General features: G+C 42.8%; 1 protein-coding gene across 27 annotated transcripts in view; it reads left to right on the forward strand.

Moving 5' to 3' along the window:
* NFASC (neurofascin) overlaps window positions 1–26,985 on the forward strand; it is a 187,104-nt gene that overhangs the window by 100,345 nt on the left and 59,774 nt on the right. For 17 of the 27 annotated variants that reach the window (XR_013392957.1, XM_077928983.1, XM_077928982.1 and 14 more), the window contains 14 exons: window positions 733–783; window positions 9,449–9,560; window positions 10,641–10,825; window positions 12,039–12,170; window positions 12,827–12,970; window positions 13,374–13,485; window positions 13,751–13,917; window positions 15,465–15,612; window positions 16,958–17,082; window positions 18,798–18,833; window positions 19,710–19,811; window positions 19,938–20,135; window positions 21,428–21,498; window positions 24,317–24,545. Coding sequence is in view for 26 of the 27 variants with exons in the window: in XM_077928983.1 (XP_077785109.1) it covers window positions 733–783; window positions 9,449–9,560; window positions 10,641–10,825; window positions 12,039–12,170; window positions 12,827–12,970; window positions 13,374–13,485; window positions 13,751–13,917; window positions 15,465–15,612; window positions 16,958–17,082; window positions 18,798–18,833; window positions 19,710–19,811; window positions 19,938–20,135; window positions 21,428–21,498; window positions 24,317–24,545 (1,812 nt within the window). In the remaining variant the exon portion in view is untranslated. The remainder of the gene's footprint in view (window positions 1–732; window positions 784–9,448; window positions 9,561–10,640; window positions 10,826–12,038; window positions 12,171–12,826; window positions 12,971–13,373; window positions 13,486–13,750; window positions 13,918–15,464; window positions 15,613–16,957; window positions 17,083–18,797; window positions 18,834–19,709; window positions 19,812–19,937; window positions 20,136–21,427; window positions 21,499–24,316; window positions 24,546–26,985) is intronic. The other 10 variants (XM_077928985.1, XM_077928987.1, XM_028734287.2 and 7 more) reach the window with 3 other exon arrangements.

Raw genomic sequence — 26,985 nt, forward strand, 5'->3', positions numbered from 1 at the left:
TAAAAAAAAATGCTGTCCCGTAACTTTTGTGGGTTTATCTGCAAGCCTACTGTTGCTATTGGATTATTTCTAATGTGCTTATCGCTTTGCATTTTTAAAAGATGAAAGGCAGTTCATTCTAATAATGCTTCCATGATCTATTAAAACCCCAGTTGTTTTTCTTATACTTTTATAACTTGTTTTTTCATTGTTAAAGCTGAAAGTAATCCATCTTGTACCCTTGGAACAAATATCAGGAATGCATTCTTTATCTTTTTTCTTTTTACAAATCTGATGACAAACTAATTGTTCTTTCCAAAAGTAGAGCTGGATGTTAACAAAGTTATTGATAATAATAATTAAAATGTTTTGATTATTTCCTGCCATTTTAAAAGTCAAACTTAAAAATCCATATGTTTTTGGAACGCATCTGAACATATTTGATTTTGTGTTAATGCGCGTTGGGTTTTTTTAGTTCATAATTTTGCATTTCATAGAAAAAAGCAGTCTTCTTCAATTGCTGCCTTCCGTTGCTGTGTTCTTTGTTTCTTTCCAAATTGTGTTGAAGTTTTTTTTGGATGTTATGCGTATGTCATTGCCTCTTTTTTATTTTGCTTTTTGCTTTTTTATAATTTCTGTTGTGTGTGTGTGTGTGTTCTTTTCCTTTTGTACACCTCCTCTCCATTTCGTCTTTTGTTACTCAGTGCATGCTTTGTTGCCTTTGGTACGCTCACGTTCTTTTGTTTATTACAGAGCATCCCCATAATGAAACGTCCTTTCGAAATCACACTGACATATACAGTGGTGAGTCAATACTGACTTCTGGAGAACTTCACGTTCTAACTCCTCTGTACCTAACCTGACTTACTATTGTGTTAATAACACTTTTTGGTCAGTCAGTGAAAACAAGGCAATTTCATGGACATATTAAACTCTTCCTATATATTTTACATGTCTCCCATCTTGAGTACTTGAACTCCACAAATTGCACTTGTTTAGTCTGTAGCACCTGAAATGTGTCTCCATTTAATGGTAGCTGTTGGCAGTGATGCTGGTAATGTCTTCAAATCAGTTCATACATGTGATGTTGCACTTTATTCATGTGGTGTTAAATGGATTACTTTTGTACTGTATATATGTTTAAAAAAATTACCCTGTCCAGTCTGAGCTTTTAAAAATCACATGTGGTAGGCAAATTCTGTTAATCTAAACCTCGTTGTTTAGATAGCACGGATCAATACCTAGCTGTGAAGAAAACAGCTCTCCAACAAAGTTTTACTGAATACACACAGACGATGAGATCTACACATAAAAAATATTGTGCCTTTTTCCTCAGTCCATTTAAAAGAAATGTCTATAATAGGTATGATTGTCAGTAGTCGGTGATAAAAAAACCATTTGATTTTTCCTTCATGATTGATAATCTATGTAATTTTGTATGTAATGTTGCATTTTTTTAATGCTTCCAAAGATTATTTGTTCTTTCTTCTTTGTCTAAGTGAAGAATACTTCCTCAGAAGAATGTAACACTAGGAGAAGCCTGAATTATAAATTGTGCTTTAGATAGACAATCACTTGGCTCCCAGGGGGCCCTGAATCATTCTTCTGCCATATATTGAAAGTTGTGTGCAAATGGTGTGATAATGTAAACAATTGTAGGGGGATTAACTTCAGTGGAAGGGGAAGAGAGTTTGCAGAAAATAGAAACAAAGTACTTTTTGTTTGCAATAGATTAGAAATGGATGTGTATTAGTTTATAGTGAAATAAATTGTACACACAGGCATAATCTCAGTTAGTTACAAATAACAGTTTGTGAATTTATTTTTGTTTTTTTAAAAAAAACATTTGAGAGTTGTGCATCTCTCTGCTTTAGAAGTGCCTATCTAGCTACCTTTCTTAAAGTAAGAGATTCCAATAAGCCAATCTTAAGACCATAAGAACCTTCAGGATCAGGCCAAGGACCCATGTAGTCCAACATCCTGTTCTCACAGCTTCCCATAGCAGAACTTGAGCACATTTCTGCCAGGAGCTCGGCCTACACTCGAGTAGGATCCTGGCAGAGACACATGCCCAACTGGCATGTTCTCTCCCTCCTGGTCGTTCATTCGGGAGCTTCAAAATCTTTCTTCTGCCCAAACATCACAGTAACCAATGCCAACCAACGCCGGCACACTTAGGGATCTGCTGAGTTTGCGCATCATGCATAACAGACCTCAGCAACTCAGCATTTTGGCTAATCTATTTTATTTACATATAAACAGACACGGAGCACTGCAACATGGCTCCCTCTCTCTGTAGCATCAGACAGCAAAGAGAAAAAGGACAATAGTCCCGCTTCACAGAACACAGTAACACAAACATCCTGTCTCCGTCACTTCCCACTCTGTGGAGTTAAAACATATACCATCATGTAATAGACAAAAATCCCATGACTGCAATCATGGAGCAGGAATTCTAACAATTTCTGCCCCATCCAACTTGTGTTTTGTGTACATTTCATTTGATGTCTTTTCTCATTGTTTGGAAACTGTGTGCTCCGCAGTTGCTGCATTTGTGCCCTCAGAGGCTTACTCTGTTGTCTATTGGGTACCCTATCATCGTCTCTCCCCTCTCTGAAATTAGGCTTGAAAGAAGTTGTTCTGTTGTAGGCAGTGAGACATATTGCTTCTCTGATCGAGCAATCTGAGTTGCAGAACATGGATCTTCCTGTCCCCATCCTCCTCCTAAACTTGGTTTTAGCAGCCACGTGCTTTTGTGTGGAACAGGTTTTCCATTCCAAGTCAAGGCTACCTTTTTAATTCTCTTGAGATTAATCCATTTCTGTAGGTTGCTAGAACCACCAACCATCTCTTGGGGACATGGGTGTATATTTCTTACTTAGTACTCTAAAATGGAGCAGCATGCATTTTCCTACTTCCTGGTTGGTTGGTTGGTTGGTTGGTTGGTTGGTTTGTATTCCATTTATATCCCACCTTCCTTTCTTTCTTTCTTTCTTTCTTTCTTTCTTTCTTTCTTTCTTCTTCCTTTGGATTTTGGTGTTGCAATTTTATATTAACAGGCCAATTTGGGTGTACAGGCCCCCTAACATGGAGGCTGTCAATTCCTCAGGGGGGTGAAAACTCCAGATATCCTGATTGATTGAAGGGCCCCTGATCCAAGAGTTTCTGGCTTGGGCTTGGTCATGATGCTGATCAGTTTACAGCATCTCTACCTCCAGTGCCACTGGTCCAAGTTGAGTCAGAGCCCATATTTATGCTTAGGGTAGAGATCCTGCTACATTTGCTAGGTGTCTGCTATAGTCTTCTTCTTCGTTATTTTGTTAAGTGTAGCTTTCTCAACAGGGTTTTTCCTGGTTCCTTAATCCACCTCACCTGTCTGAATTAAAGTTTAATCTAATAATAAATAGTTCAGATTGGTTTTTAATAGACTTCTAAATTATATTTTGAGAATAGTATCTGCCTATAGATCAACTATTGTTTTGGACTGCTTTGAGAGCCATTTTTGTTGAAAATCAGTATACAAATATAGTAGATAAATAGTGAAGAACAGCCCAGACTTGAACACTGTTTCCATTAAGGTTGTTAGCACTCCTTCATTAGCTTCTGATTGGGCTGTCTGGATGTAGACTGGCCAGAGCAAGATCTAAAAGATCAAACAGTGTAATGCTATGGTGTCTGAATAAAGGATGTAAATTTTGTATCGTAAAACATGGCTGATTATTTGAAGTGAAGAATATGCTACAATGTGAAAAGTCTTAAGAACATAGCAACCATATAAAGTATGGATAGGCTGGTTTTTGTAGTAGCAAAAACTGCCATGGGAATACTCTAGCAAGCTTGCTTCTCATGTTTGGAAGCAAGTTTAACTGAAATCAATCATTTGTGTTTAGAACTTCTTCTTTTAACCCTCACCCCCCCTGCAAAGTGCCTGCAGCACAGTATGTTCTAAGTAAATGGAAGAGTCACAAGAAATGTTCCTTTAATTAGAATCAGGGATGCCCTTGAGATGCCCATAGAAGACAGCTGTTGAAAAGGAAGCCACAATTTACTGAAGAATAGTGATGGTTACATGACGCAGACTCGAGCGTTCCCATAGCAAAACTAAAAGAAGGTAGTTGTTGTGCACCTAGCATAGAAAATCTTTATTATGCCAGACCTACTTTAATCTCTCTGGCTGAAAAATTGACAAAGCATGCTTAATTTCCAAGAACATTTTTGATGTGAACATAAGATCTGTGCTAGATCAGACCAAAGTCCAGCACCCAGTTTCCTAAGCGGCCAACCAAATGCCTCCAGAAACCTATAAGTAGGGCATGAAGGCTATAGCTCCCACCTAATGTTCCACCTGTACTGTCAGAGGCAGTATGCCTCTGATTACCAGTTGCTGGGAATCACAGCTGGACCGAGGGCTGTTGCATACAGGTCGTGCTTGTGTGCTTTCCACAGGCATTTGGTTGGCCACTTTGAGAACAGGATTCTTCCCTCTGGCCTGATCCTTCAAGGTTCATGTTTGTATGTTCTTAGTCCCCAACAACTGGTATTCAGTTACATGCTGCCTCTGAATCTGGAGGTTGCATATGAGCAGCATGAGCGGTAGGCAGAACCTCAATGAATTTTTCGAGATCACCTTCCAAAGGTGTCAAAGCTGGTGACCATTGCTTCATCTTGCAGCATGGATTCCATAAAGGGCCAGATTTTTTGCATGGATGTTGGAGAAAGTCAAACCAGCACCAGCCTGGCAAATAGATCAGGAAGTAGCGCTAGAAATTGGACTGGTACTTATCAGGCTCTGTGACACCCTGAAAGCTCATCTATAGCATCTGAACATTGTTCATGGCTGTGTCAACATTCTTTTTCATATTAAATAAGGCTCACCTAAGCTCATAAGTGTGTGCATTTTTTGAGCTCTACTGTGGGGCACTGATAATGTCCAGGTCAAGCTTCAAGTTTGAAAATTAGGCATGAGATGCTTTTTCCTACAGAGAGAATTTTACACCCAGCTGCATCAGTGAATCACTGAACTCCTCAAGGCCTGGTTCATATGAGGAAAAGAAATTCACATTAGCTCAGTGTGTATGAATCGAACTGTAGTCTAAGTGGGTGCGAGACACGATAGATGATGTTTTTGCAGACACCTAAATGTCTGGAACAGTGATTCCTAGAGGAGGTAGCATAACATGCTAGTGAGAGAGACCAAAGCTATAGTGGGGCAGTGTGAGTGGGGCTGCATTACTGGCCTGGCTTCCCAATGCCATGTGTTTCTGTCAATTGAGAGGGGAGATTGGCTCCGATGCTGTGATTGCACCGCACCAATCTGACATTCCTGTGCCAAGCTCCCCACTGCCTTGTCCCCTCCCTCTCTGTAACCAGCAGTGACAGGCAGTATTGGGATGCCATGCTCATACCACACTCTACCAGCCGCTACTGAACCAAGGTGCAGCTTGAAGTTAGAACACTTGGTTAGATGCTTCTATTGTTCAGTGCTCATTGGAATGTACTGGCCCAATGCAGTAGTACTGATTTTCCCTTCCCCGTGCCAGTATTTAGACAGTACCATCATTTGAAGGGAGACCAAGGACGCACTAGAATTCCCTCATGTAGCCTATGAAGTGGCACACAGGAGATCTTAACGACTGCTGTTTCCCACACAGTATGGTTCCATACCTGAGCTCTGAGTGACTGGACTTAGGGAAGGGTGAGACCATTGGGAATGATAATAACTGCGCTATCCTCCAGTTCCAAGAAGGATGCCTGCTGCCTGACCTGGGGACTAATTGAGAAATGTGCTCTCTTTCTCTCTCTGTCTTTGGGTGTAAGAGTGAAGTGTTTCCATTTTAATCCAGAAAAATGCTGACCTAGTATCAAATATTTGAGCTACACCATCAAAAGTATTTTTTTATTAAAATAAATTGTAATATATAAAATTAAATTAGGAGCTTTGTTCCTTGATATTGTTCATACTCTATTCCTTACTTTTCTAGCTTTCTTAGAATAATTTTACTCCTAGGAGCATATTATTAATACGGAAGCTTGAAATTTAGTAATGTATAATCTTTTCCTATTACACATTTGTAAATCCGATTAAGGGGATTATGTCAAATGCACAACTCTGCGCCTCCTGCATGGTGTGATAGATGCAAAGCTGGTGCCCAGCTGAACTCCATTATTTCAGTGTTACAGGGTCTATTTCAGCAACCAGGACAGATTCACAGGGAGCTTACAGAAACAAAAGTGTTGTGTGCACAGGGCAGAAGAGATTGGAGCAGAGATATTATGATTATGTGGCAGTATGAGTACCCTACAGTAAACTTGGTGTTGTATCATTATGGTAACCACTGGCCTTAAACAAGCCAGAGGCAGGATTTTCTAGCAGAGCAGTTCTTCCTAGAGCCGAATATACTATGTTACTTTGTGCCTTGGTCTTAAGATGGCCATGGAGCTGAGTTGACCTGTAATTTGTTGACCACCACTGTGGTTTGATGTTGCTCAACTGCACTGGGATAAAAATAAAAAAATAAGAGGTGGAGGACACAGTTGGTAAACAGGACTAGCTTCAGTTGGTGGTTCAGCAGCATCAGTGGTGCAATTTTATTATTTGAATTACATCTGGAAGAAGGTGTTAGCTCCAATGGTGCCCTTCCTCATGTGGAAGGTGTTTGCTGCTCATAGAAGGACAGTCTTATTCTACTGTAGTGCTGCTCAAGAAAAGTGAAATACTGTTCCACTTGTGCATCCTCTAGCAAAAGGAGAAAAGCATGAGGACTGCTCTAGAACCTACCTCCCTATTGTACCACAGGTGCAAGCTCATCCACAAGCATTTGAGGAAAAGCACTTTAACCTGGTGGTGGTGGTGTTTGAATGGTGTGTTAATATTCAAAGGATTAAAAGAGTAAATTATCCCAGTTGTCCAAGACACATCCTGCATGTACATGGCAATTATATTCTATGTGTTTGCGTCAATGATCACACTACAACTGTTCTATCTGAAGATGGTCAGCATAATGAACTGTGGAAGCATCTCTTCCACAGGCTCCTTGGAAATAAGTAAGGGTTGCACAACAGCAACATTCGTTCTTGGTGAAATTCCCATTTGTTTCAAAGAAGCTTATGCCAGAGATGTTCCTGGTGAACTGTGCCTCTTTTGTTTGTAAGCTTTGGTTTGTGAGAGGACATTTTGTTACTGGAGATTTACATTAGAGATTCCAAGCATAGCAACCATTCCATAGGAATTTAGGAAACTGCCTTATACTGAGTTGGACCATTGGTCCATCCACCTTAAAACTCCCTGGGCTGACCCAGTGCTTTAGAGAGGGGTCTTTCCCAGAGATCACTGGAGATGCCAGGGATTGAACCAAGTCTCGTCTCTATGCAAAGCAATCTGAAATATGTCTTGTAAATGCTATCAGTTATTTACTTTGTAGTGATATGCTACTAACCAAATAATTAATTAACTACATGCTTGCATATATATATATATATATATATATATATATATATGTCATCTCATATGTTGCTGCTTGAATTGCGGGTTTTCCTAATGAAGTCCTTAGGCTCAGCCTGCAGGTGAACTTAACTTTGCGGACATTTATCCTTGACCCTACATTCCTTTCCTGCCTATACATATGAGAGATCTTCAGCACCCATGCCCATAAACAGAACATAGCCTCTTGCTGAACTGCTGGTTCAGGGTGGAGTTTTCATCAGTGTAGTAGAAATATTTGTCTAAACCAATTCATTCAGTACATGCCTTACATTGCAGCATCCATTTATCTTAGTCCAGTAGCTCCAGTCCATAATTTGCTTCCTCTTTTAGCCTTGAATATCTCTTGGCTAATGCCAGACATTTACCTCATTTAACACCACTGTTAATGTGGCTTCATCAAGCTGGAAAATAACCTGCTTTTTTGTTGTTGTTGCCTCTGTTGCTTTCAGCCTATCAGGTCTCCTTTGCCCACTTCTATGTTTTATGCATGTGGTTAGTCTGTTTCCTTTGCAGTCTTCTTTCATGTATTTATGGAAAACTGTTGTGGTGGGTTTTTTTCAGTCTTCCATGTACTTTTTTGGTTTATGTGTTTTAACACTTCCATGGTTCTTATACTTGTCTTGTCAGTCATCTTGCCTTAAATGTTTGCTCCCCTCCTTTGCCGGCTGTGTGTGTCATCATCTATGGAAATCTCCAGTTCCTGAAAGTGATGTCCCCACACTGAGTAGCACAGAATAACTATGTTGTTATTATTATTATTATTGTGATAATGTCTTGTGACACCATTCATTAACACAGATTGTAATGTCATCATGCTACTGGGTCAATTTTCATTTAAATGCGCAAATGTCTTGTGTTGCACTATTGTTTGCCTAGTGCAGAAAAGAGCTCTGTCTATGTACTGTGTTTTTACATCCTATGTGAGCAGCATTCTTGTATTTATATCTATTTTGGGGAGGATGCTGGTTTGTTCTTTTCTGGTTTTTATTATGTATTTGTTGTTTTTATCTTGTATTTTTATGCTGCAAACTGCCATGAAATCTACAGATGAAGTGTAGTATAAAAAAACAAATAATAATTTTAATGTTAATATTATATCTCATATTGCCACCCTCCAGACCTCTCATGGAGGAGGAACATGAAGAAGGGTCTTGGATTATGGGGCCGTGTAGATATTGAAATATTTCACTACTATGTTATTTTCATTCCTATCCAACTGAAATTTATGTGCTCTTTCTTAGTAGGCAACACTATTATGTTCAGAAGAGAAAATTTGTGTATTTTGTATGGGAGTCATTTGTAACCCAAACTAGTCCATTACAAAAGAAATCTATTTTTGAGAGATACAGGAGTGGTAAATCACAGAAAGTAATTATAGAGGATAGAAGTAATTTAGTGCATAAGATCTAAACTCTGTGTTTGTCACATTTATTTTTTCTTCCCCCAGAACATCCCTAATTAGGACTAGTAAATTCACCAAGCTGAAATTGATAATGTAGAAATGACAATCATTCTGTATTTGCTCTCAAGTAGAAACAACAGTCCAGCTACATTTATCCTTGTCAAGGCCCATTGACTGCAGTGAAATAATTTATTTTGAAGAAAAATGGAAATCTATAATTTTACTAGAGCTGCTTTTCAGAGTCAAAGCATGTACACTGTTAAATGCAAAATCTTACTTAAATTGACGTGTTCTTGCTATGAATAAAGTGATCCGTCTGGAACATCACCATTCTTTCTTGCCATTCCCTGCTCCTTCCTGCCGTTGTCTGTTATTTCCATTTCAATTTATCATTTCAGCATCTGCCTCAACCGCTACAAAGACTTCCCCATCAAGTCTGTGGGGTTGGAAAGACTCTGATTTTCTGTGCCTCTTGATATGTTTACATCCTGTCTCCTGCTGTTGGTTGTCTTTCATTTCCAGTAGCTCTGTAGAGAAGAAGGATTTACAAGTGTGTATTTTCCCCCCTTATGTCCTGATTTCAGCCCGAGGTATCACAGAAAGGCACCCCAGCTTCATGTACCCCATTGGGACTTCAAGCAATCAGATGGTGCTGAGAGGGGAGGACCTCTTGCTGGAATGCATTGCCTCGGGAGTGTACGTACCACTTGGGATCAGGGGAACCATGGTGTGTCACATACGTCTCTATCCTCCTGGTCTAGATCTTATGTTTCCTGCAGATTTTCATGGGGGTAAAATCACAGCTGGCTGTTGATTCCTCCTTATTGGAGTGTTAGCAAATAGAAGGCATCTCCTTTAAGGATGTGAAATAACATGGCTCCAATGGGAAACTAAAATCCATTCATTTTAATGGGATGTGGCTTGACTGTTGTTAACATCAACAGTAATATCTATGGTTATGAGAGCTTTTCAAGAGCAGTACAGGGATAATATATGGTAGGGGTGGCCAACTCTCAAGAGACTGTGATCTACTCACAGAGTTATAAACTGGCAGGAAGGAAAGCCCTGTTTTGGGGGATTCAGGTCAAAGTTGAGCTTTTTTTTAGGGGAGCCAAAGTTGTTCAGCTTCTTTGGGGGGGGGGGGAGCCAGTGATCTACCACAGACTTCCAGTGATCTACCAGTAGAGATCAAACTGCCAACATTAACTCCTGTAACATAACATTAACTCCTGACCCATAAGCCAGATTCAATGATTATACAACTAACAGGTGCCATCAATGCAAGACTGGGCAATGGCACTTCCCCCTTCTCCTCCCCCATGCCACCCCACATCTGTCCCAGGGATTCCCCTCCAGAACAGAGTGGGGGGTAGTATGCAGTGGAGAAGGAGAGAAGGGGAAAGTTTTGTTGTACAAGCATAAAGCCTTGCACTGACACAACACATTAGTTGGATAGCACCCATAATTGCCTATTCTCAAGTGTCAATGGCTTCCAAGGCTCCCTGAACTGCTCCCTGAAATATTATTACCACAGAAACCTGGGGTTTAACACAGAATCTTGTACATGCATGTACTTAAGCATTAAATCATTGTTTTTCTTCAGTGAAGGTACATCCTCACAACCTCCTTGGCAGGACCTGTCTGGGATTTTGAGAGAATGCTAAGTGAGAACCCCAGCTTTAAATTCAGAAGCTGGGCTGCAGGGAATTCCTTTATAGTGTACATTTCATGTTGGGAGAGGCTTCATGTCAAACCCTATTCTCCTCTTCCCTGTAGCCCAACACCAGACATCGTATGGCACAAGAAAGGAGGTGATCTCCCAGCAGGCAGGACCAAGCTGGAGAACTTCAACAAGGCTCTTCATATTGCCAATGTTTCTGAGGAAGATTCTGGGGAATACTTCTGCTTAGCTTCCAACAAAGTGGGAACTAGCCGCCACACAATCTCGGTGAGAGTGAAGGGTACGTCATATTTACTATACCATTCTTATTCCTTTGCCAATTAGCAAATCAAAAGGAACCTGGGAGGGATTTGCGGAGAACAGAGTGTTCTGCTCTAGAAGGATGGGATCAGGCTAACCTGGGAAATCTTCCTCTGTAGCAACCAAAGATAAGAAATATTTCGTTCATACACACCCTTCTAGCTATTGAAATCCTCTGCCATCTAAGCTTGTGGCTCATATCTTCCTTGTACTTTGCAGAAGAGAACATAAGCCTGTCATTGCTAGTTTGGTTTTATGGGAAATGTTCAGAAAGTATTTTTCTTAAACTGCATGAAGCCTGTTGCTGAAATAAGAGCTATTTATCTATCTACCACATTTATATACCACACAATAACAGTGTTCTCTGATTAACATGAGTGGCACGTTATGGGTTGAAACTGTACTACTTTGGACTGCAGGTGGGAGATTTCAGGATGGAATGTTCTTGCATTTTTTTTATTTAAAAAAACCTGCATGCTGAAAACTAGATGTCAAAGAAAAGGACTCAAGATAATTCTTATTTCTCACATGCTTGATATATGTACCTAGGAATTTTTATTCCATAGATGAGCATTCAGACTTAATACACTTAGTCATTAATATCATTAGGGAGAATACATCCCCTATACAACATTCTGTCATTATGAGAGATGCATGTTCCCTCAACCCAGGTTGATCTAATTTGTGCCTCCCAAACATTATTGTTCCTGTCAATATGAAAAAAGACTGTCTTCAGCAAAGAGACAATAGAATTGTTATTTACATGAATGAGAACAGTACAGTGATACCTTTGGTTACGAGCTTAATTCATTCCGGAGGTCCGTTCTTAACCTGATACCAGAGTCCCCCAGCCGTGCCTGGTGGTGGCAGTGCTTTGTGGCCACTGAAGTTTCCCACAATGCCTGAAAACATTGCTTTGAGACTTTGTGGGAAATTAATATGGCTGCTTATTGCTGCTGGATTTTTATTGTGTTATTGACACAGGCTTATTGTGTCTGCTGTTATATGTCTATGCTGATCATGTTTAGCTGTTCTTGAGATGGTGTGTTTTTTAAAAAATGGTACAGAACAATGATTATCAGTCACTTTTATATACTAATCAGTATAGCCTATGCTGAAAGAACACAAAAGGAGCTTTGCTGAGATAGCTATAATACACTTTGGTGTGTGTCTCTCACTCTCTTGTTCTAAAGCTGCTCCTTACTGGTTGGATGAACCAGAGAATCTTATTTTGGCTCCTGGTGAGGATGGGAGACTGGTTTGCCGAGCCAATGGTAACCCCAAGCCTTCCATCCAGTGGCTGGTGAATGGAGAACCTATAGAAAGTAAGCAAACCTGTTGCGAACAGAAGATAATGGCTTATAGTGTATCTTGATTTCATGGGTGTGGAGAAGGAAATGCTGTAATTTCAAGTAACTGTGATCTTAACTGATGACCATACATAGCATCAGTGGCGGAGCTTCATGTTCCGGCACCAGGGGGCGGAGAGCAGGCAGGGTGGGCCTGGCGCACGTCCCAGGGGTGGGGTGTGTGTCCTGGGGGCATGGCACGCCACCTGCAGATCATGCTGCCAGGGCCAGTGTGCTCCCTCCGCGCTCCTCTTGATAATCTTTTATAGGGAAGACATAATTCTGAACAAATGTGTTTATTCCCATAGTGAACTATATTATGATAATAGGGATCTGCCTTTAAGCACCACAGAAAAGGAAGTCATTTCCATGTTGAGATGTTCAGCTTTGCAAAAATGTGTATATTGGGCAAAATTGCATACAAACATGCAATACTGTATATTAAAATAAATTCACACTTAAATTCTGGTGAATTTTCATGAGGACTTAAAAAAAAGACACAAACTGATGTGGAAAATGGAAGACTTGGGAAAACGAGAAAACGAGAGAAACCAAAATTGGCAGATTAGCCGAGCCCTATTAATTGCAAGGCTGAAAACTGTGTATCACTTATGTTTATGTCTTTCTCAAAGGTTCCACTCCCAACCCGAGCCGTGAAGTAACGGGAGACACTGTTATGTTTCGGGACATCCAAAGTGGCAGCAGTGCTGTATACCAATGCAATGCTTCTAATGAACATGGGTACCTGCTGGCTAATGCCTTTGTCAGTGTGCTGGGTAAGTATTGAATGGACAAATGGGCTCTTGACATGTTTAGATTATAGAGGGTCACCGAAGACACTATTTTGAAGTGAACATGAAATAATTATTTTTCTTTCCCTAGCAAACCATAACATCCTTGAACGCCAACTGATCTAACTCACGAAAGGCAAAGGTGTTTACTTATATGTGTAGGCAGTTACTGATAGGCAAAAGGAATATATTTATTCCATTCCAAAGCTAATTGTGTCACACACCTCATCTAGAATGGATTCAGGACAAAAATCCATTAATGAGAACAATAAGCAAAAGCCAAATAAACAAAAATGTAAAGCTAGAAATGAAATATATTCTGTAAAACTAATGAAAATTTCTGACTACCTTTATAGGCTATCTATCTCTCTCTCTATCTCTTTTAAAGATGTTATTCCTCGGATCCTTGCCCCTCGTAATCAGCTGATCAAAGTAATTCTAAACAACCGGACTCGTCTTGACTGTCCATTCTTTGGATCCCCAATCCCCACATTACGATGGTAAGGATTTTTATTATTAAGCCATAGCATCTGCTTGGGACAGATAATCTTTTTTGAAATCAACTGAATTTCTATTAGAATCAAATGTGTTTCGATTCATTGATAAATGGCCATAAAGGAATGTATCTTGGATGTATCTCAACCGCCTGTCTACTGAGCAGAGGATTGCCCCCTTTCTCTGCAATCCTGTACCCACACTTGGAAGTCAGTCTGCACCTTTATTCTGCTTCCCTCTCTTACAAGCATTCTCTTGTGTTGTTGTGAGGTTTAAGAATGGCCAGGGAAGCACTCTGCATGGTGGCAACTATATAGTGCACGAGAATGGGACTTTGGAAATAATCAGAGCTCGGAAAGAAGACCAAGGAACTTACACCTGTGTGGCCACTAATCTTCTGGGCAAAGCACAGAACCAGGTTCGTTTGGAAATAAAAGGTAAGATGGCTTCTGTTTAAGCAGAGAGCAAGTATCCTCCAGATAACGTAGATCTTGGGTACCCTCTGATGACAAGAATGCTATATTTGGTTCATGCTCATAAGGTTAAATAGCTGTGCTCTTCAGTGGGTCTTAAGGTAGCTTCAAGTATAATCAGGAGGGAAAGCAGCAGTACATGCTATGATGTGACTGATTGAGTGTTCCTGAAATAAATGGACTGCGGGCCTCTGTCACTTGTTGAGTTGTAGCTGATAGAGTCCCCCGAACTAACGCTAAGCAACAATTTCCAAAAGTCCTGTGAGTTGGTTCATTTCCCATCCTGCTTACCTGTTTCATTATGAGAAGATACAAAGGCCACAGAGATGGGAATGCTATGGACTCCCAACACCATGCACCACACTCCAGTGACAGGAGGGATCTGTCATTTGACCCTGTTTCACCACCTAATCAGTAGATCCTTGCAACATACATTAAGTGGAGAGGGATAGGGTAAAGGAAAGATAGAAATGAAGGAGAAGGAGGTGGAAATATAAAGATTATAGAGAGTAAGGAGAAAGGGTGGGATAAAAGAAGAGGTACGAATGGAGACGGCGAGCTGAAAGGGGACACACTCTGTCACACACTCTGTCAGCATTGGGCTTCCTTGCCTTTGGGGGCTCCCTAAGCAGATGCTGAGAACACTGAAGGGACTGCAGAGTGGGAGTAAGTGAATATATTGGAGAAGTACATATCTGTAACCTGAAATATTTAAAACAGCTTATCCAAACCAGGTCAGTTCCTGCCACTGGAATTTGTAATATATCGTAATTAGATGCCCCCATATATAAGACTCCCCCCTATTTGGGGGAACTCAATTTTAAGAAAATGAGGGGAGATGGCCCAAAGTTGTTGAGCCTCTCTGCCCATGCAGCTGCGGGCAGGAAACACTCCCTAGATTGTTTCCCATGCACAACAGCATCAAGGGAAGTGCGCTCCAGCCAGCCAGCCAGTTGGCTGGAGGGCACCTTCTCCCATGCTGCTGTGTGTGGGAAACGATCCAAGGAGTGCTTCCCATGCACAGCGGCATCAGGAGAAACTGTGCACCACCAGCCAGTGCCCCCAGATCGCTCCCCGCACGCAGCGGCATCTCCCCCCCCCCCCATGCCACTATCTGTGTATTCCCCAACCCAGTTTTTTGATATGATTTTTGTGTCAAAAAACCTCGTCCAATACACGGAAAAATACGGTAACTTGCTTCTCTAAAACAGCCATTTATCAAATCGATCCATAGCACAAAAGTACACGTCTCAGGTACCACCACCATGTGTATTAAAAGTTGGCATTGCTATGGAATAAAAGAATATTTGCAGGATTTATCACTCTTAAATGTGTAGTTACGGGTATGGAAAAGAATTGCAACTAGAAATCTGTAGGAACTCTGCAATCTGACCAAATTATTTCTCATTCCCCAAAGTGTCTGTGGTTTCTTTCCGCTAGACTTCGACTGACTACTCGCACAGTCCCCAAAATTGCATTCTTACAATTTATAACTGTATAACTCTTCACAGATCTAACGAGGATCATAGATGGGCCAAAGGATGCAGTGCCAAAGAAGGGTTCCACAGTTCATCTAATGTGTCGGGTTAGGCATGACCCCACACTGAGACTTACGGTCACCTGGCTCAAGGATGATTCCCCTCTGTACTTTGGAAGCAGGTGTGTGCTGTCTTTGTTTTCATAGGCTGTATGTTTCTCAAGATGTTAACATTTTATGTATCCAGAGGACACAAAGAAGGAATAAATCCTTTTGCTATGTTGGTAAGCTGTACTGCTGTCTTTTCTCCAGGGAGGGGGACTGTAGTTTTAAGGTCCCAGGTTCTGCCCCTGGCATCTCCAGTTAAATTATCAAGTGATAAGTGATAGGACCCTGGAGAGCTATTGCCAACCAGAGTAGACAATATTGAGCTAGATCAGGGATGAGGAAGCTGTAGGCTTCTGGATGTTGTTGGACTATAACTCCCATCATCCCTGATCATTGGCCAAGCTGGTTAGGGCTGATGGGAGTTGGAATCCAACAACATCTGCAGGGCCAAAGGTTCCCCCATCTGACTTTATATAAGGTAGCTGTGCTGCCAAAGCCAGCCAGAATCACTCTCTTCTACCATAATGAATAATATTATTTCCATGTAATTTGTTATTTAGTGTCTTACAGTATAAATAAACTTGGAATGGCCAATTGTTGCCATATTGTTCCTGGGAGTGGTGTCTCTATGCAGCAGTTAATATTGCTTACTCTGACATACAACAGAAGTAGCAGACTGTGTGAAAATAACAGTGGGTGTGTTTCTTACCTCTTACTGGAAATTAAAAGCTTGGCAGGAGAATCTAAAGTTTAGACTGCAGCAGCAGGCTGTGATAGAGAGGTGGAGCTACTGCCATATCTCTAGCCTGGTTGCTCATACTGGCCAGGTTGGAAGGTGGAGGTGCATGGAAATTGTTGTGTCAGCCTGGAACTGGCCTGGATATGGCCCAGTGCTGGTAAATTATAGCAGGAGGGCCAGCTTCAGCTCTAGCAGATTCAGGGCTAGCTCAGCCTACCCCCAAAACACCATATTTTGGAGCTTTCTGAAGGCTACCACTGTTGAGGATCCCGCTGCCTGTACATCTCCTGCACGTTCAGTGGGTGCAATGAGAGTTCTGCACCAGTGGACGGACACCTTTACCCAGTTACATGGAGGGGCATTGGAAAGGGGGTTTCAATTGCAGCCAAAGATTTTGTCACCAGAGGTCAGACTGTTTTCTTACCCTGCCATGTTACAGAACATAAAATTGTTGTACTAGATCATTTTATATTTTATCTCTTATGTTTACATTTTGTTTGTACCCTGCCCTTAGATTATAAGATGCAGGGCAGCATAAAACTATACTAAATAAATAAAAATGAATAAACATACACAAGATAGCTGTTACAGCTGGTCCTGCCATTGCTTGAGGCAAGCTGTGGGGTCAGATTATTCTTACTGTGTTTGTATTTATTTCTGATGTTTTCCTTTTGTGAAAGGATGAAGAAAGAAGAAGATGGCCTGACGATATATGGAGTGGCTGAAAAAGATCAAGGATATTACACCTGCGTTGCCAGCACTGAACTAGATCGAGACACTGCCAGAGCCCATCTCACTGTTCTGGGTAACTTGATATTCCTTTTAAGTTTGCAGAGCTTGAGACGAGGTCCACGGGGGGACTGACAGCTTATTTTGACAGATTTTAATACCTGTTCTCCTGTGTTGTAGAGTAACACGTACAGGGTACCATGTGCAATGGTCATGAAACAAATAACAAATTCCTTTGAATTTGGAATGTTATTCTTAACAATTTCTAACACCCTGTATTTTCTTTAAAGTAAAAGGTTACCTAAAAAGGTTTCAGTGGCCTTTCTGAACCGATATCTGAAGATTAACCAGGGCACCTTGCTAATTGTAGCTAATTTTCATGTGGATTAAAAAAAAAAGAGTCACAAAATGCTGCAGAAATGTGGGAAACTGAATTTAAAATTGGAAAGATGAGAAACTGAGAGAAATGAAATGGACAGATCTTTCCATTCCTTGTTGCAAGTGACCAGGCAGGGCTCACAGGACTTTGGTTAATCTGAAGTCAATGAAGTACACTTGAGTTTTGTCCAGATGTTGAAGTCCCTGACACCTAAGCAAACATTTTGAACAACTCTGCATCTTTTGTGTTTCGGTCTTGTCTGTGAGCTAGTTTGGGAAAGACTGAAGGTAACTGGAATACATTTAGGAGCATAGCAGTGGTGCTGGTAGGGCCTGTCTTCCAAGAAAAGTCAGTGAAGGCTGGTACTCTGGTCCTTGCGGTCAGTGGTGCTGATAGGGCTGGACCATGGGACACAGCTGCAAGAGGAAGGACCGTAGCTCAATTGTAGAGCATCTGCTTTGCATGCAGAAGCTTCCAAGGTTCAGTCCCTGGCATCTCCAGGGAGTGACTCTTGCCAGAAACCCTGGAGAGCCACTGTGAGTCAGTGCAGACATAGCTGAGCTTGATGGACCAATGGTCTGATTTAGGGTAAGGTAAGTGCCCTGTGCTCCCAAAGGGCACCACCATGGTAGTCCCTGACTCTTCTTTTTTGAAACCCTTACAGCAGGGTTTGGTGTACAGTTGCCTTTGGAGCAATGCTCTAGACAGTTGTACCACCCAGGTGCCTCTGGTCTCCATGTGGGCTCCATAAACACTCTGAGAAATTAAAAAGAAAGATAAAACTATCCAGAGCTTTGCTCTGAATGCAGCAGCTTGTTTGCTCTGCTGTTTTGTTTTGTTTTGTTTTGTGTTTTTTTAAGTGTTGACTGCTTCCACCACCAAGAGGGAGGAAGTGCCACCACTAAGCAAACTTTTTTCCCAAATTGTTATTTTAGAGATTGTCAGGTATGTTGGAACCAAAGCGTCCATCAGCCTCTATAAAAAAAGTTTTGAAAAAAGACTAGGAAAAATAAACTTAGTTTGCTTTCCTGCTGCTTGTTAAGGAATGGGGAGGATGAGTCCTTTTTACTTTTTATTTTTGTATTTGTGGGAGGATATCCATTCTTTCACCACCTTTTAAACTTTCATGGTTGTAGGAAGGTAACAGACAGGTTCCTTCATTTCCCCATTCCTCCAAGCAAAAAAGAGAACTAGGGTTCTGTCCATTCCCTTCTCACCATTTAGAAGATGGGAAGCAACTAGGGCCTCCTGGTAGAGGAAGACAAAGTGTTTCAGTGGTGGAGGAGGGTCTGGAAGTCATCTTGCCCAGGGCTTCTTGAAACCTGGCACAGCCACTGCACATTGTATTCCTGCAACAAGTTGTGCTTAAGAATTGAACTAACCATCTAAATAGCTAATATCTATTTTTGCAGCTCCTTCTTCTGTTAACCGTATGACCCTACCCAAAGGTAATCACTACTGATCCATTTACCACTTTGATTATTATTAATTTTTACATTCTCTTACACTGTTGCTTGACCATTGCAATGACTTTGGTATGAAATTTAAGTGCCTCTGAAAGTTGGATAACTTTGGCTGGCCCAAACCTCATGACAAATATCCCTGATAATTGGACCTCTTTGGGGTAGGGGATCGTGATTTCTATTGCACAAATTGTTGTTGATGTTGCCCCCTACCGCAAAGAAAGAATATTTTAATCAGTCTGCATGGATGAATTTTGGGGGCTGATGCTAAAAGTGATGGGAGGTGTTTCTCACCCTCCTTTTTATTTTTGCAAGGTGACCTTTGCCATTCATTGTATTTATGTTCCTTCTTTGTAAAGCTCTGTCTTTGCAAAGAATGTGGACTGTTAGGGCCCTCTTATGAAGAGGGCAGAGAAAAACAGAACCTTGGATAGTTCTAAGTGAGCCCTGTTGGCTGAAGTGTTCTCCTACCAAGGTAGCTTTATGAAGATGTCCCAGCAGAGGCCAGAAGCCAACTGAAGGCTGGTAAGACCTGTTGCATGGTTGGTTCCACCTGTGTAGAGGAGCTGGCTGAGTTGTTAAAGGGACTTCACTGATCTTGTAGCCTTTGACTTCTGCAAGGCTGATTCCTAATCTGAGTCCATCAATGGAGGCAGGGCTGTGTTCTGTGTCCAAAAGGTCCCCAAATGCAATACTGGCTATTCTTCCTCTGAGGAAATGGCCTTAGTGGAGTTCTCTCTGCTTCATGCTGCAAGGTCCCAGAGTCAGTGGTCATGATACCCAAAGCTATTAAGCATCAGCTCTTGAGTGGACTAGCCCATGAGGGACACCTGCACCTTACATGCATTCTTTTGCCTGTAGCGCGCCCTGAACGTCCTCGTGATCTTGAACTAACTGACCTCGCTGAAAGGAGTGTGCGGTTGACGTGGATTCCTGGCGATGACAACAACAGCCCTATCACAGGTCAGCACTACTTTGAAACCCTACAGGGGATCAGTGTTGCTGCTTTGGTTTGTTTTCCTTTCTAAAAGTCAGCTGGCCGATAATTATGTCGCAACTTTAGCAAGCCTTCACACTCTGCTCTTCTAGATTACATTGTGGAATTTGAAGAGGATAGATTCCAGCCTGGAAGTTGGCATAACCATTCCCGTTACCCAGGAAGCGTGAACTCTGCCATCCTGCGCCTTGCACCCTACGTCAACTATCAGTTCCGAGTAATAGCTGTGAACGAAGTAGGAAGCAGTTACCCCAGCTTGCCTTCTGAGCGATACCATACGAATGGGGCACGTAAGTGCTATTTGACTTGAGTGGGTGGGTATATTTGAAAGGAAAAGAACACTTACATAAAATTATGCAATTGTAATGTACGCAAGAACAAGGACAGATAAAAGAGAGAGACACTAAGAATGTGGATTGTGTCACGCGTTACCTTTTTAGCTAGCCCATATTTGTCACCATGTATGCTCATCAGGCAGTAGTGGCCAGTCTCAGTTCCCTGGAAAGTGTACCTGAGAAATATATGCATGCACCTGTTTGTCATGTTGTCCCATTACATTAGATTTAATGTGTGCACATAAAAACATTTTTGGTGCATCTTATCCATGTCATGTAGAGATAGGGAATCTGCAGCCATTCAGATGCTGCTAAGCTGCAACCCCCATCAGCCCTAGCCGGCATGACCAATAGTTAGGGAGGATGTGAGTCAAGTCCAACAATATCTGGAGGGCCACAGAATTCCCATCCCTGGTGTAATGTACGAAGCAGCCCTGAGCTTTTTCTGAGTCAACCAAGTATCTTTAGGCTAATGGGCTTTTGTCAGAGATCCTAACAGATATGTACTGGCTTGGTATTTTAAGTTTAAGATTTTGGACTGTAGATGTGCATGGAGTGCAAGGGGAACCTCACAAATAAATACTTTTCTCAAATTAGGGAAGTGATGGGCTGGATTTTGATTTTTTTTTTTTTGTACAAAACATCAAAGAAGGCATGTTTCTGTTGTAAGGACAAGGCTCTTGTGCATCTTAATTTACTCATAACCCTTTGTTTAAATATGTGGTGGGAAACATAACCTCATGGGCCATAAGCAGCCCTTGACCAAATTCCATGCAGCCTCTACAGCTGATTAGTTCAGGCCAGTGTTAATAGAAACACCGAAGGAGAGGGAGAGAAAGGGTAGCACACATAGAGTGAATTCTCTGTAGTGCTGTACACCGTAAACACAATCTCTCTAGCCTTACCAGCATCAGCCGCTGCTCCAGATTGACTTTTTTGAGGGGGTTGATGTCCCTTCATAGTTTCCCCATTGTTTTAAGTGCTTTTTAAACAACTGACACCACCAGTGTCATAGTAACTTTAAAAGTTTGCTTTGCAAATAGCTTTTGTGGTACCATAGCAATTGCATAGGTCTTTCCTTTTGGCAGAGGCTTTATGTGGGTCTCCCCTTTGTGTTCTAGCCTTCCTATGTGGAAGGAAAAAAAGATTATTCCTTTAGCAATATCGCATGGTATAGAAAAGCTTGCGGTAGCTGTGTTGTAGCATTCAATGCTTTAAAACAAATTTCACGTTTTAATTTATTTCAGGTCCAGAAATTAACCCCACAGGAGTTAAAGGAGCAGGAACAGCCAAAAATAACATGGTGATATCCTGGACGGTGAGTTAACATGGGGGCTATTGTTTATAGCACATTCTTTTCTTGCATACAAGGTTTGCATTCCATGGCCTTTGCTGCAATAAATTTTATCACAAGCTAAATAACTCTGCATGTGGTTTACAAAAATTCATTGGCAGTAATGTACAAAAAAATTTCAACACCTTCTAATACTTAAATCAGTGTTTCCCAACCTTTTCTGGGCAAAGGCACACTTGTTTCATGAAAAAAATCTCGAGGCACACCACCATTACAGCCCCGTGACGTCAGCGCGCAGCGTCACGCCGGGAGGGACGCACGAAAGTGTAAGTTTCAATTTTTTCCCCTCCCCCTTGCCTTCCTTCTGTGCCAACCGCCAAAAAGCCAAGAAAAAAGCCAAGACTTTAGGGCAGCAGGTCGACACGGAAGAAGCTCCTACCTAAGGACAGGTGCGACGGCCGTGTCCTCTTCTGCCACACTTGGCAGCCCTGCCTCACGGTCGTGACTCCCACCCTGATTTCTCCCCGCAGGTCGAGCAGCACAGGCAGCCCAATGTGTCCAGCCCAGACACAAGCCCCGCTTCCCCACTCTAGATCCTGAATGCGACCAAGTGCTCTGGACTCCCGAGCAGGGTGGGAAAGAGGACTCGCATCTGGTAGCCTCCGGGCTCCTCGCCTGCTCGAGGGATGGCATTGCAGGCAAGCTGCCGGCCGTCGCCATCGCCGCCCCCTCATGCGAGTGGACCTGCCCGGAGTGGTGGGCCGGGGGAGGCTCGCTCTCTGTGGGGATGTGGCCCGCACGCGTGGCCCCGCTTCCTCCTGCCCAGGGCTGAGCTCCTTACCCGCGATCTCGGTCTCGCGCACGCGGATCCCACTTATTCTGAAGCTCGCACCACTAGCCGGGGCTCTCACACCGTGCCAGGGCGAGGCGGCGCGGCCCACTGACGTCATCGCGGCTCGCCGCCGCCCTCGACTTCCCTGTTCCCTCCCCTCCCTCGGGTCGCCGTGGTTACCGAAGACTGCAAGCTGCTCGGGCGAGCGTGGGGCATTAAGTGGGAGAAGGAAAATTAAAATTAAAACTCGCCTGAAGGCCGCCTCTCCGGATACAGTGGTGCCTCGCAAGACGAAATTAATTCGTTCCGCAAGTCTCTTCGTCTTGCGAGTTTTTCGTCTTGCGATGCACGGTTTCCCATAGGAATGCATTGAAAATCAATTAATGCGTTCCTAGGGAAACCGCCTTCAGACCAGGTCCGGGGACAGTCTGTCCCCCGACCTCTTCTGAAGGCTGGGGGGGGGGACAAGGGCTTTTCTTCCCACCCCCAGCATTTTAAAAAACCCCGGGACAGCGGAGGACTTCTCCGCTGTCCGGGGCAATCTTAAAATGCTGGCGGGCGGCATTTTAAAATCGCCCGGGACAGCGGAGGACTTCTCCGCTGTCCGGGGCGATTTAAAAGCCCCTGGGAAGGCAGGCAGGGGGGACAAAGATTTTCGCCCCCCGCCCGCCTTCAGAAGAGGTCCTGGACCTCTTCTGAAGGTGGGCGGGGGCGAAAGTCTTTGCTCCCCCCTGCCTGCCTTCCCGGGAGAGCGGAGAAAGGCAGCGCGTTTCTCCGCTGTCCCGGACGGCTTTTGAAGGCAGGCTTTTGAAAGCCGTCCGGGACAGCGGAGAAACGCAGCGCGCCCTTGCCGCTGCCCCCCGACTTGGCTGGAAGGCTGGCGGGGGGAGAAGCCTGCTCCTCCCCATCGCCAGCCCCGCAAACTCGGGGGACAGCGGGAGAGGCACAGCGCGCCCTTGCCGCTGCCCCCCGACTTGGCTGGAAGGCTGGCGGGGGGAGAAGCCTGCTCCTCCCCATCGCCAGCCCTGCAAACTCGGGGGACAGCGGGAGAGGCGCAGCGCGCCATCCCGCTGTCTCCCGACATGGTTTGGAGGCTGGCGGGGGGCTTCCTCCTCCCCCAGCCCCGCAAGCTCCCAGAGCGATGCCAAAGCTGCGCGCAGCTTCGGCATGGCTCTGGGTCCCGTTCTGGGGGAGGGGGAAGCTCGGGCTTCCCCCGCCCCAGCCCCACGCCTGGCGGTGGGGGAATAATTTTTTTCCCCTTTATTCCCCCCCCCCCCGCCAATTTTTCCCGCGGCACACCAGGCAACGTCTGGCGGCACACTAGTGTGCCGCGGAACACCGGTTGGGAAACACTGACTTAAATGATGTTTACAATGCCAAAATAATAATGGCATGCACAATCCAATATCTCAAAGCCAAACAGTCCAAATATTCCTGCAGCAAGTCCAAGAGAATAACTCTCCATGTGTATATACTTGTTGCTGGTGCAATTCATGTAATTGGAAACTGTGCAGTTACCTGGATGCATTTTGCATTTGTTATCTCCAAAGTGATGATATTATTATTATTATTATTATTATTATTATTATTATTATTATTGGAATTTATATACCGCCCTATACCTAGGGGTCTCAGGGCAGTTCACAGAATAGTCTGCTGCAGTGAAAACAGAGTGTCCTGTGACACAGTAAATACTCAAGCTGCATATTTGAGTATAAGCTTTTGTGGGCTAGAGTCCATAAAGGGTAAGAGGAAAGCTCGAAAACACCCATACAGAGGGAGGGAGGGAGAATCTGCCAACGGAGGGCAACATTTCATGCATCTGATAAAGTAGATTCTAGCATATGAAAGCTTATGACACCATGGGCTTGTAAGTCCTGTTTTTAGATCCATCTATGATTCTGTAGCCTCTGGCATCACAGAAACACTGTTCGGTGGCAGGGATAGCAGCTGGTATTCAAAGTTAACAAGAGTAATAATGGATTTCTTAATTTTTGTGTATCCTTTAAGCCGCTAAATGCAACCCAAGTTTACGGCCCCAACCTCAAGTACATTGTGAAATGGAGAAGAAGAGACACCCGGGAGAGTTGGAACAACAGGACGGTAAAGGGTGACACTAACCAGTTCACTGTCACACAGACGCCCATCTATACACCCTACGAGATCAAAGTGCAGGCCAAAAACGACTATGGGGTTGCTATGGAACCTGAGATTGTCATTGGCTACTCGGGGGAAGATTGTGAGTATTCTCATAGATGTAAAGAGTTTGGGGTACCAAAAAAGACTCCACCACTGGCGGTCTTGCAATCCAAGATCTTATGTGATTGGCTCCATTAACAGGAGGCATTGAATTCCAGTGCCAGGCACTCTGGAGAATGAAACACTCATGTAGAAACTTCAGAGGTCTCTGGAGTGCCCCAACAGACCATTTAGCTTACATGCCCATGAACTTCAAATTAACTCATTTTTCTTGAAGATTTATATTTCCATCTCTTGTTTATTTAAAACACACATATCTTCTTTATTTAAAGCATTCACAGAATATTCAAGGCAAGCTAACAGCACACATGAAAAGCAACAAAACATGCCAACCATGAATAACACACTATATCAGAGGCAGAACAGCAGCAGACAATATAGTTACTAGGCTGCCTCAGCATTTTGAGGTTAGAAAAAGATATTATTCCATCTTACGGGTCTAGAACAGACTCGGAGAGGTTATATGAACCAGCTGTAGTCACCAGCTTCATTGTCTGTCTAACGAAGGTAAGTAAGTAAGTAGATAAATAACATTCATATGAATGGGGATATAAATAAAAAGTTACATGGATAAATACAAGAGAGTGTTGGATGTAAATTGTGGATACTTGGGCTCAAATCCGTATTCACTTTTACACTGATTTTATCAGGAGAGTTAAGCATAGGCTTAAACCTTTTCCATTACAATCACTGGAATATAGAAGTGCTTCATTCCACCTTTAAAAGGCATCCATCTTCCATAACTTTTACTCCTATTCACTTCATATTTTTATTGCTTCACAGGAGGTTCATTCTTTTGCTGTGTTTTAAAAGGGATGAGGAAGCATTGATCATGTAGACTTAAATGATTCGGAGACTTCTGAACATTCGTACCTTGCAGTCATGCTGTTGGTGGAGGGAATAGGGACTGTTAACACACCATATGGTAGCGGTTTTATTCACAAACAAACCTACACGGGAGTCTTGGTCAATGGCCAGCATCATTTCTAAAGTCAGCTTGGAAACAGGTGTCTGCTTATCTGTATGGCAGTCCCAGACATGCTGAGAACCAATAGACTCTAGGATACAACCATGCAGTGAGCTCAGAGTTACAGTGCTCGGATCATCAGCCTGGTGATCTCTGCCTGATTTTAGCTCCCACAGTTTATGATTCTTAAAGAAAGTTTCATGCTGGAATTATTCCCAATGTTCTCAGGAACATAAGAAATTCACCTGAGTCCTCAAACTATAATCCCCTTTTATTATTCCATAACAAAATTCAGAAGTGACACATGAATCATATCCTCTGCTGCCATGTTCTGTAGCAGAGGTGGAGAACCTATGGTCCTTAGAACGTTGCTGGACGAAAACTTGAATCCTTCAACATTGGTCATACACTGGCTGGCTGGGGCTAATGGGAATTGGAGTCCAGCAACATCTGGAGGGCCATAGATTCTCTCCCCCTGTTCTGAAATCATATCCCAAAACAAAATCAATAGTCACCAAGTGAATTATGCCCTTCAGCAGCTGCCAGATAGGTCTACAAGGCACAAAAATGATTGCCAGGCATTGAAGTTAAATCTATATGTGATGTTTGTTTTGGTCATTGTGGTTCTCCAGCAATCATCTAAAAGAATTGCTGAATAAGCCAACTCTCAAAAATATATTATTCTCTTTGAATTAGTAGTGTAACACATGCCAAGGGCTCTGTCAGGTTACAAGGTTTAGAAGTAGATATCTGGTGATCAAAATCAGAAGGAAGTGGTTGTTTTTTAAATGGCAACCCAAGTTAAAGGGTGTTCAAATGCCTCCTGAAAATTGGGTGAGTATTTAGGGAGGTCAGGTATATTCTACTGTGTTCTACCAGGGCGTAAAGAGAGAGGGGTCAATCTAGAATGCCCTGCTTGTCAAGTCAATATGTACAAACCTGGTTTATAAAGAAATCTCAGTTGATTTTAGGGATTGCCTCTTTACTGTCTCATGCCACAATCTTGTTAGCATCTTTACTCTAGGTCAGGCTTCCTCAACCTCAGCCCTCCAGATGTTTTTGGCCTACAACTCCCATGATCCCTAGCTAGCAGGACCAGTGGTCAGGGATTATGGGAATTATAGTCTCAAAACATCTGGAGGGCCAAGGTTGAGGATGCCTGCTCTAGGTTCTTACAGGCCTTCTTGGTCAAAATAACCTTGTGGATTGTGTTCAGAAGGCTCTATCAAAGCAAGGCAAATAATGGTGTCATACACTTCCATGTGCTCTTCTTAAAATGATTTTTTTTCTGTGTAATTTTGTATAGATACAGATTGACAACGTAAAAAATAACTTGCAACAACAAAGAAATAGAAAGGCGAAGTAAGTGGGGGAGGGGAGAAGATGAGGTAGGAAAGGAGGGATGTAAGAAAGAAAAAGTGCTGCAATACAATGGGAAGAAAAGGACTGTGGC

The sequence above is a fragment of the Podarcis muralis genome, chromosome 5 (assembly GCF_964188315.1).
Source record: "Podarcis muralis chromosome 5, rPodMur119.hap1.1, whole genome shotgun sequence".
NCBI classification, from domain to species: Eukaryota; Metazoa; Chordata; class Lepidosauria; order Squamata; family Lacertidae; genus Podarcis; species Podarcis muralis.